The sequence below is a fragment of the Macrobrachium rosenbergii genome, chromosome 10, assembly GCF_040412425.1.
Source record: "Macrobrachium rosenbergii isolate ZJJX-2024 chromosome 10, ASM4041242v1, whole genome shotgun sequence".
NCBI lineage: Eukaryota > Metazoa > Arthropoda > Malacostraca > Decapoda > Palaemonidae > Macrobrachium > Macrobrachium rosenbergii.
This window is the reverse complement of record NC_089750.1, coordinates 24,653,036-24,665,066: the sequence shown is the minus strand read 5'-3', so window position 1 is coordinate 24,665,066 and position 12,031 is coordinate 24,653,036. Positions and strand designations below refer to the sequence as shown.

The window sequence follows — 12,031 nt, the reverse complement described above, 5'->3', positions numbered from 1 at the left end:
CAAACACATTTGTACAGGAATGTATAAAATCATCTATAAAACAAAATAAAAAACTTATATATACACACATGAATATGTACATACAAAATGTATCGCATTACAGTACGGCGAGAGGAAGACCTAATGTTGAAGAATGGCTTGGTTTTTATCTAAGAAATACCTCATTAGAAAACTATTACTGTCCTTAATAAATTACCTGTATTTTTTATAATTTCTTATGGTGTCTGTGATGCGTAGGTAGGTCGCGTTATAAGAAAAACGCATACCATCAGTTCCACAGATAGAGAGAGAAAAAACCAGCATGTCGACATAAGCGAATTTAATTGCCTTAAAAGAAAGAGACTAATAAGAATTGTATGCGTTTGGCTACTCTGCTACACCAGTTTAAAAGATTTATGTTTGGCGATTCTTTCCTAAGACAAGTAAATGAATTCCAGGTGAAGTCTAACTTCAACTGGAGTTGGTCATGGAATTTCTGTCAAGATTAAATTCCATGTTCAAATAGCTTGACGGGATGTAATGAGCAGAACCAGCGTGCTGGAAACTGAAAATGACGTTGCTGAAGCGCGGAAAATCGATCTTAATATTCAGTCCGGGAGTTGCTAAACACATTTGTTTTGAAGGAAAACTTGAATAAAACCTGGTAGAACATCAGTAAAACTTTTTCATAAATATTTACAATGAGTAACTGGAATATTGTGAGATAATAAAATGATGTACAATCTAAAGTTACTACTAAGCTCAAGTGTCCCCTCCGATATAATCCTGGGGAGGACCGGGGGCGTGGAAAGTGTCTCCCTGATAAGGATCATTAATGCTAATATCTGAATTAGGTGGGTTTATCAACGCAGATTCATTTAGAGAACTGTGTAAACTACACTGCTTCGAGCACCCTCCACCAGATAGGCACTTACTCATGTGAATTCGGGAATGAGTGACGTCTGAAACATCATGACTCGATTCAGCGCAATCTTCTGGGAGGTTCTCACAACTGCAAGCAAGGGGTTTTTGCATGGAATTCTCTAAGGCCTGGAGGTCAGCAACACTTCCAGATCTCATATCTTTCACTTTCGTATAATGTGAAGGTAGACTATAAAATTGGTTATCTCTTGTAGGATGGTGCAACATTCCGTAATTAGGGTTGTTAGTGACGACAAGACCAGGGTGGTTGGCCAGGACGGTCATGAGTTCGACCATGATTTCCGCAGATGGTTCTTCAAGACAGGACCCGAAATCGTCATCTGAAACTCTGACATGAACGAAAAAAACAAAGTTATAAATGTCTTTTCTTCCATACAGAAGTCTTAAAAGGAGGATGTATCTTACCCTCGGGTTATATTTCTAAACTTGCATGCTTGGACTTTCCCAGCAATATCATTGGGTTCCACATGGTACAGATATGACACGTTATGCTATTTTTAAATCTCTCTTCATAAGACCCGAATAGCCAGCCATGATTCGAAAATATCTTGCCACAATGCTATTTATTAACTCTTCATAAATATATCGGACTCCATAGGAACAGCAGCAGATCTATGAAAATAAAATATTCATACAGGAAACTTCATAAACCTTGAATATTCTAATAAAAGATATTTTTCAACTTAATGTGCAATTCTTTCTAGTTATTCAGTGACTGAGCTTTCGCTTTAAATAAACATTTGAAATTTAACCTTACATAAAAGGGTGGAAAGAAAAATTAGAATCAATACAGACAAAAAAACACAAAGATCATTTTGATATTTGTTTTTGAATTTGCTTACATCACTTAACCCATCAAAAACCGGAATGTTTCGTTACAATTGATGTTTCTTCAGAACTCTGGCAACTAGATCCATTTAAGCATCATAACACTCACTCCAAGACTGGTTTAATACAGTATATGAGTAGTGTACGTGAATATTACCCAATTTAAGAACTATAATCATAAAACACACACAGACACACATACGTACACACGCTCGCAAACACAAACATAATATACTTACATACATACATACATTTATATATATATATATATATATATATATATATATATATATATATATAATTTTATATACAATTACAATTACATACAGAACTTTTTTACATTAACAAACACTAAGCCTTAAAATCGTTTAATATAGAATTCAACAAATCATGGGAATACCTTACATCCAAAGCTAATTATTACTGATAAGAGGTTCTGCGCCGGCAAGGAGTGGAAGAGGCGGGTTTATCGTTGTTTATAAAAAAAAAGGGGGCTATGGTTCGCATCCTCGACGACGCAAAGGCACTTATCAATTATAGCTGCTTTTGGGTGTAAGCTATTACAAAAGACAGTGTGAATTCGATATTGAACGATATTTGTGGCAAGAAATTTACTCGCACTCAAAGACAGCAACTCTCTCTCTCTCTCTCTCTCTCTCTCTCTCTCTCTCTCTCTCTCTCTCTCTCTCTCTCTCTCTCTTTAAAATATCATAGATGTTAAAGTTGCTTTTCATTTATCAGTTTCGTACAGGTAATTGAAATCGGAATCTCAACCAAACTGACATACTTCCTTACACTAGACGTGCTATGTCTTATAGTTCCCCATCAATAACATCCTTGGTTGCACTATTTAAGGAATTTTGTATTTAAAAATAAATTTTGAACTTTATATATATATATATATATATATATATATATATATATATATATATATATATATATATATATATATATATATATATATATATATATATATGTGTGTGTGTGTGTGTGTGTGTATATAATGTAAACAAAATAGCTAGTCTAAAAAGGAACATCTTGACTGGGCGGAAACGTTAGGCATTGTTACATTAAAACATTTAAAATGCACGTAAAAATTAAAATTAACAAGAATCTGTAGTTACATATAAATCTTTTATCTTCAGATATGAAAGGGAACACGTCAGACCAAAAGTAGAGGCATAAAACAGGAAAATGATCAAATACACTAAGGCACATCAACCTAAACACAAATTATGTATGCACATCCACACGCAGACCCCTCATCATTCAAAGTTGGTTCAATTTATTTAGGTTCCCGAGAGTCGTGGAAATTTTGAGGATTAATATCAAATGACTGTTAGTGATACCTGTTTTTTTTAAGGGCAAATGTTGTATTTACTAGCTTGGAAAAATATTATATTTACTAACTTGGAGGGTCTGGGTATAGGAAACCTTTAGAGCTCACCTATGACTAATTAATTCTTGTCAGGAACAAAATTTGTTAAGAGTGTTGTCTTGGTATCTGAAGAAATAGATGAACCTCATGGGTTTGAGGGATATTGTATTCAAATATAAAACTTCTCAATATGGAGAGAAGAGGCAAAAAAAAAAACGATAATAAAATTTTATGGCTGTCGTAATTAGATTTTTCCCTCTTTTTATCTGCATCTAGAAAGCCCAAATTAACAGGATTGATAACAAATTTTACAGCCAAACTCGTATGAATCCTAAATATTTTAACATCAGCGCCCTACACTGGCAGTCCTTTCATGAAGAAATTGTGTTTTTATTGGGCTTTTTACAAATCAATGTTCACCTAAAGGTGAGCGTTTTCAACAAATGTGTAAAACTCATTAATAAATTTCTCAGCCAAAAACAAATTTCTTTGCTGAAAGAGTGTCATTTCATTGCAAACTCCCTTTTATTTAATTTTATACTTGCTACGAAGAAATTTTTTATCGATTTTGAACCTCTAAGCTGATTTCAAGATGATTTTTCCAAATAATTTTAAAATCCAGAGATTTACCGGAAGCATGGAGTTGCCAGTGGCTTGGGAATAAAGGACTGTTCATCTGTATAAAATAAAGATTTATAAGACAATTGTCAGGCCCTACTATTATATGGGGCAGAAACTTGGGCACTTGAGAGGAAAGAGGAGGGACTGCTGGAAAGAACCGAGATGAGGATGGTGAGATGGATTGCTGGAATATCACTGCTGGAAAGGAGGGAGAGTCAGGATATACGAAGACTGTGTGGTATATGCAATGTAAAGGAGGAGGCTAGGGAAGCTCGTCTGAGACACTAAGTCCATGTAATAAGAATGGAGCAGGTGGAACCAATCAAGAGAGCTAAGAGCATGCCAGTGATGGGGAGGAGGAGTGTGGGGCGTCAGCGGATCAGATGGATGGATGTGGTGAGGAGGGATATGGGTGAGGTGGGACTGGGGGAAGAAGATGCTAGGAAGAGAAATAGATGGAGAAAGTTGACTCGAGCGGCTGACCCTGCTATACAGCGGGACTAATAAGGTCGAAAGAAGAAGAATAATAATTTGTCTAAATGCAGTGAATATGATGTAGTCAACCTTGCCTTCTCAGTAAGGACAATGCTGACTTTCCCATTTCATGCTGAGCTTTAATATGCTGGTTATGCCAATGGTCTCGTCTTCATGAATACCTTACAACTTACAAGGATGTTATAGATTTTAAAATTCTGCTGTTCAAAAAAACTTATAAACCTTAAGGGCTTCAGAAAAACCAACTCTAAACAGAAATGGACCTGACTTTGAACTATTTTTAAACGTATTATACGTAACTGTGTGTGTGTGTGTGTGTGTGTGTGTGTGTGTGTGTGTGTGTGTGTGCGTGCCATTGGAAAAAGTGGAAATTTTCTAAATATAGTGTCCCTACTTTTCCTTTGCAATATTTATGTTAAAAAACAATTCAAGTATCTCTATTCAAAAACATGTTAATTATTACTTTACAGGCTTTAAAAATATTACGATCTAACGAACATGAACGTCGACGCCGAATGAAAGTACCTTTTAATCTATCTCTCCGTTAAATGTGGCTATGGTTCCCATCAAACCAGTCGTTATATCTATATATATCTATATATATATATATATATATATATATATATATATATATATATATATATATATATATATATATATATATATATATATATATATATATATATATATATATATATATACATATATATACATACATACATACATACATACACATACATACATACATACATATATATATATATATATATATATATATATATATATATATATATATATATATATATATATATATATATTTATAATGTATATTTATATATATACATATACTGTATTATACATATATATTTATACTATATATAAATTTGTATATATATATTATATATATATATATATATATATATATATATATATATTATATATTTGCATATGTATATATACACATACATATAATGTATATATACATATTTATATTATATATATATATATATTTACATACATATATGGCATATGTGATTTTATGTTTAATATCGAATTCACTATATCCCGGGAATAACTTACCAGCAAGAATTGCCCTTAGGAGTAGGAAAGTGAATACGTAAAGTGAGTTGGATACTAAACGATACTTACCGTATGGTAATACAAGTGTGTGTGTGTGTGTATATATATATATATATATATATATATATATATATATATATATATATATATATATATATATATATATATATATATACATATGCACACACATATATACATGTATATACATACTGTATATACCTGAATATAATTATCAACTAGATGAGTATTGCTAAAAATAAATACAGTATATAGGTCAGTACCACAAAAGGAGTTTTACGTTTTTGGTTAAATTGTTACCCTCAAAATAAAAAAAATATCCATGCCAATTCCCAAAACTTACAAATGGGTTTAATTTTTCGTCAAAATATTTATGTTAATTATCCATTAGTTCCGTAGAAATGAAAGTGACTTACTCATGAAGTGCAAGAGTTAGCGATCTCATGTGCTGGGGTATTCTGTATCGAGCCCAGGAAACCATTCCTTCTAGTTCTGCACTGTCGTCGTAGATATCACTGAATCTGAAATGAGATAAACAGAGATGATCAAAAGAAAAGCATGGCATAACAAACATTTTGAAGATATGGGTATGTAATAACTATATCTATGGAATAACATTCATATGGAAAAAAAACATGCACTCTATTTCCAAAAGTGGTAGTTGAGTTACATTAGTCAGGAAAATATTCCACGGAAATCAGCTCTAAGGTAGGAATTTTCATTTAGATTTCCAAGTAGAAATAAATATCGACATTTGAAGAATAGCACGCACACAGATGATGCCTTCAATGATACAAAATAAAAGAAAATGGAGATGTAAATATATAAAAATCGGTTTGCTTAAAAACACTTTCATCAATAACAGCAACTCATCTTCACTATTACCATCTAATACTATAAAAACAAAATACTCGAACCTACATTCATGATCCCATTTTATCCAGCAATATTGAGCCTACATCTTTCCGTTTCCTGGCTTCTCGCCACTTCATCCTTAAAAATGTCAAATAGTCATAGAGACATTACACATCCGATTCTGAGACCCTGGGTTACATAGAATCCCGTCACACTCCCCTCTGTATTTTCCACCAAAAACCTTTGCTTTCGTCATGAATAGGCTAAATAACAAACAACAAATTACATTTTGCACCAATCAACCGTAACACTTATCAGTCTCTTCTGTTCTCTCTTCTTCCTCAATCAAAACTCTAACATACAGTCTTCTAAAAAAAACTTTCACGAAAATTGTTGCAACTATGTATACTACTCCCCCATTGTAAAAAGAAACAATTACTGTTACTCACTCCATTGAAACTTTTCTTTACCTAGACACAACGGACACACTATGATCACCCACTCAGTTACACTGTCACCACCATACCAGCATCTCACGCATAAAATACATCAACCGGCATATTCCTATGCTTCAATCTCTAAATTCTCTTCCGCACATCCTGAACAAAAGCTCCTGTAAGGTCTCTCAAGTATACATTTGCCCATTTCTTGTATAATGCAAATCTGCGTCGATTCTACTCCCTGCAATCTGCTCTTCAAAATCTGATTTCTTCTTTCAAAGAAGTATTCTTATTGGACAGCTCTTTTACTTTTTTTTATATTGAGATTCATTTAATAATCAGCGTTTCTAGGCATCTACTTCCATCCAGTACAATTTACTACCTTCCCAATGGTACTTGCTCAGAGTTAGTCTAAGTTTTCAAAATATTCATATTTTATTTCGCTCCATCTTTGATGACTTCCTTCTCTTTATAACGTTACATAGATATGTACCTCAAGTGCTATCCTTGGAGCCAGAGTTAATATCACGCATGTTCAAAATCAATCAGTGAAAGAAAAAAAGTTTTTATTGCCGCTATCATGTCACTTATAATAAAGAAAGTTCCAAAACAATCTATATAGAGTACCGGACACGACAGTTCTTGCTCAATCAAAACACAATAAACAAAAACTATAAAAAAATGGCATTTCATTTTAATGGTCAGCATACAGGAACTAATTCCATCTGGTATTTTATTCAGGACTATATTTGTCTGCCTTTCCACATTGTTCATCAGTACAGGCATAGAGGGCATATATTTTTTGTATGCTTGGAGAATATTATCGATGATTATGTTATACTTACAAAAATACAAAATAATTTTACTGATTAAAATTTCATATACTCAGTGCAATAACACAGGTTAAATCTTACATGACATGAATTGAATAAATAACAGTAAAAAGCTTCCGATAGTTCCAGAAATGTAACTAAAAATTATGAAAACAGAATTCATAAAAGCAGATGAAACTTAAGATAACAACATTCTTCTATCTTCTAAGGCAGAGTGCTCCAGACAAAACGGCTTTAGATAAAACCGTTCTAAGACTGCCTGGATGATCAATTTTCTGCTTTAGACAACAAAAGACAGCTTTTGGCTGTTGGACGAAGAACCCTGTCACTTTGTTTGATATATGACACAAGAAGACGAAACTTTAGGAGCATGGCATCAGTTCAAACACTTTCCTACTCTCGATCACGTGTGCTGGCTTCAGTTGACAGTTATGTCTTCTGCTGATAATTATATACAAAGGGTTTTCCTGAAGTGGATCTAGATGCCGATAACTCACTGTTGGGCAGATACTGGCTTAAAAGTGAATGCACAAGGTATATTAATTTATATATCATTTCATTTTACTTTTTTTAAATATTTATGAAATCCAGAAATATTTTTAGCATACATTAATGTTTTAAAGCAGGCTCCGTCCCTAGAATTTCTGTTCTCCATAATATAATTATGAATTATGAAGTTTTTTGTATGTACCACATAGGTATTAAACAAGAATTAATTGTAAATATATTTTATAAAATCTGCATTTACAATGGTTTTTGGTGAAAGATTTATCCATAAGCTACTTCACCAGGTGTTGGATACATGTGCGTAATGAGTTACTGAAAAATAGAAAAAAAAGCTTCTTCTTTGAGAAAAAGGAAGAGGATGAAGTACAGGCTTAGGATGCTGTAAAATTTTTATCTTTAATATTCCCGAAAAAAAGGTGTCAGATATGGCACCCCTATTCCTTGTAGGTTTTGTAGGGAAAAAAATAAGTTTTTCATCAACTGGGTTTACTCAAAATATACAGGTCCTGTTTCCAAACGCCATGAAAAGATGACCACAAAACAACAACCTCTTCATTATTCATCTTCCTTGCAACTGAATAGTTACGTTTTGTCTGACGATTTTCAGTTACGAAAACCATGCTTTTGCCTTAAACCGCTTCGCCAGAGGCAGTGCGCGCCAGCCTGACTAAACTTTGCACAACACACACACTTCAAGAGATATTTTCACAGAACAAAAGAGCAGATAAAATTAACAAATGTTAATCATCTAAACCTACCATGAAATAAAAATGTAGTAATGATATCATCATAAAAATAGTTGATTATTTCAGAAGGAATTCCAAAAGAGAGAGAGAGAGAGAGAGAGAGAGAGAGAGAGAGAGAGAGAGAGAGAGAGAGAGAGAGAGAGAGAGAGAGAGAGAGAGAAAATTCCATTATTAATCAAATAGTTTATATTAACTGTTAGTGTTATTTATACTTAATGAAACCCTTTGAGCTGTAAAGCATCTGAAGAATGAAGCATCAGTCGTGGTGAATTTCAGCAACACGACACTTTAAATTTCTGCATAACTGCTCGGACAGACAAAATACATTATATATATAATAGGCTATATAATATATATATACTGTATGTATATATATGCAAAACTGAATCACGAAAATATGGAACGTGATCAATATATAAAAAAAGGCAAATGCCTTATATATATATATATATATATATATATATATATATATATATATATATATATATATATATATATATATATATATATATGTATGTCAAGAGAGAGAGAGAGAGAGAGAGAGAGAGAGAGAGAGAGAGAGAGAGATTCATGTGATGTCTGACGTTATGGAAAACAAAAAGGTGGTCAACCATCAGCCGGGGGTGTTGGAATCTACTTTCTAATTTCTTAGACCAGCCTTCGATAAGGGATACCTAAACCATTGAACTCGGCTTCTTGTAACTTTCTGCTTAAACTGAAAACAATAAAGCACATTAGGTTTGGTGTCAGTTTTGGAACGGTCTCCAACTACTTATATTATGTAAAGCAATAAATTTTATTTGATTTCAAAGAGATGTCCTTGTTATAGATGAGGATTATATCGGAGTAGACATCTTTGACCATTGTGCCTTAGGGACGGTCATCTCACTTAACCGGCATTTTCCTCGGTACCTTGACCAAAAAATGCGCCTACAAACTAGAACTAACGGGGGAAAAAAATAGAGAGTTTTGCTCAAAGACCGGATAGCGTCCTTTACCCAAATGTAGATAAGAATCGCAAACAAAACCTTAATTCTTGGCCACAACTGAAGGTTATTTAGCAAATCCTTCTAAACTACCATTACAATCATCCGCCATAACATGTCGTAGAGATGTAAAACTTTTAATCTCGTGGGTAAATGCCAAATTAATCAAATATCCCTAAATCTACATTTAATTCTGATAATCATATCTACCGCCACGTTAATTTTTATAACTGATTACTTTAAAACTTTTTACTCTTCGTCTAATTAACATAAAACTTAACTTATTGACTAGCATAAGGAAAGCAGCAAAATAAAAGTGGCTAGAATAAATTAATTTTAGATGGATGCTGGTATTCAAATTACTGTTTACATTAAAAACAATTAAAAAAGAAATGAAATTTTAATGTTTATCTGAACTACATCCGCACCCAAGAATATGTCAACGGATTTGTCACTACACCTTCGTTACACCGTAGCTAATTATAAAAAGGGACTTCACGAACCATTTTCCTTTATAAGAATGTTTATGTCATTCTAGGAAATAAGCTTCTTTATGTAATTAGTAACTCTCAAAATATTTTGGTTCAAAGATCTGATGCACAGTCTATTTAGGATAAGGCAAGGGAAACTTTGTCTGTTCAAGTAGTTCTAACAACAATTCACCTCCAAACTCCATCTTAAGGTCATTTGTCTTTCATTATTTTGAGCTTTAATGTAAGCATAAAATAAGCATACCTTAGTTTAACCAGACCACTAAGTTGATTAACAGCTCTCAACTAGGAGACTACCGTAGAAGTGTATTTCAATGATGGTTTTATTTTAATGTTCCCTTTAGTTGCACTGCTTTCCTTTTTTATTCTCTCATTTTGTGTTCGCACAAGAAGGTATGTGACGTGAAACTTTTGTCCGTCCGAGTAGTTTTGAGGAATTTTAAAGTGTTGCGTTGCTGCAATTCACCAAGACAGATATTTCATTCTTCAGATGCTTTATAGTTCAAAGGGTTTCAATAAGTATAAATAACACCAACAGTTACTTGGAATATAAATTTCCAAGTTTAACAAATACGAGGAAGAATATAAAATTCTGCATTGTTACAGTACAGTACTATGACAAATGAATTTTAGTAAATTGCTGTACATTAGATTATTTTCTTCTTTGGTCATTTTAAATTCACCGATTTCTTATAAGAAAGTTATCTTTATCTCAACTCTTATCACATTGCTTAAAACAAAGGTTTTATTTACATGGGGGGATTTTCTCACCGTAATTGAAGATTTTTTTTTATAAAAGGTTTATTAAATGTACAATGATAAGAAAAGAAATATGAAAGACATTAAAGACAATTGGCTTAAAAACACAGCACAATAAGTCTATTATTCCACAATGGAAAAAAATATACCAACCTGACGTGAAATAAACGTGAGTAATCAGTGGCCAAATATGGTCTATCCTGAAGTTGGCGCAGAAGGTAGGGAAAAAGAACTACGTCCTGAGGCGTGAGACCTTGAGCAAGATCAGACGAGGCACAGACACCCTGAGGATGAACCCACTCTAACTGTCTTCTTCGTCCACCATTACTTCCAACCACTATGATCTAAAAAAAAAAAAAAAAAAACTTTAAAAATAAAAGAGAAGGCGGATAAGAAAAGGAATAACTAAAATAGGACTCGCATTTTCTCTCTCTCTCTCTCTCTCTCTCTCTCTCTCTCTCTCTCTCTCTCTCTCTCTCACAGGCACATGCACATACAAACACTTCACCTAAACATACGCACATCCAAAACTAGACATGAGCAACTGAATTTGCTTCATAGGTGAATTGACAGATATTTATGACATGTCAATTAAACATCAGAAAAATTAAGGATAACAACAATGCCCATATGGACGTATTAATTGCCAGAAAAAAAATAGTTATATTTGTTCCACATCAGTAGTAAGTCGTAGCAGAAATCAAATAATGCCTTTTGGTTGCCTACGTTGTGGGCAGCACAACGCATTCACCTAAAAAATGCAATTATTTGTGTAAACAGTACTAATTTCCTAAAAAAAAAATAAGTATATTTAGGATGTTTTAAAAATTCAAGTCTAAGAGATTTTCAATCCTCACTAAAAATTATCAAAAAGTCCCAGCAAAACTCAAATTTCAACCACATACAAATGTTCTGAAAGATGCCTTACATCCTACCGGAATACCAGAAGCATCCAAACAACAGGAATTCACTCAATAAGCAAGTTCATTTTATTTCATAGCAATGGAACAGCAAATAGAAAACATACGGTAATTTAAAAACAACTCCAATCGAGGACAAAGGTTAAACTTTGC

General features: G+C 33.0%; 1 protein-coding gene across 4 annotated transcripts in view; it reads right to left on the bottom strand.

The window, feature by feature from the left end:
- Nucleotides 1–647: 647 nt before the first annotated feature.
- LOC136842563 (uncharacterized) overlaps nt 648–12,031 on the bottom strand; it is a 616,302-nt gene continuing 604,918 nt past the window's right edge. For all 4 annotated transcript variants that reach the window (XM_067110026.1, XM_067110027.1, XM_067110028.1 and 1 more), the window contains 3 exons: nt 11,112–11,302; nt 5,758–5,862; nt 648–1,249 (listed from right to left, as the gene is read on the bottom strand). In XM_067110026.1, the coding sequence (XP_066966127.1) occupies nt 742–1,249; nt 5,758–5,862; nt 11,112–11,302 (804 nt within the window). In that variant the 3' untranslated portion in view covers nt 648–741. The remainder of the gene's footprint in view (nt 1,250–5,757; nt 5,863–11,111; nt 11,303–12,031) is intronic.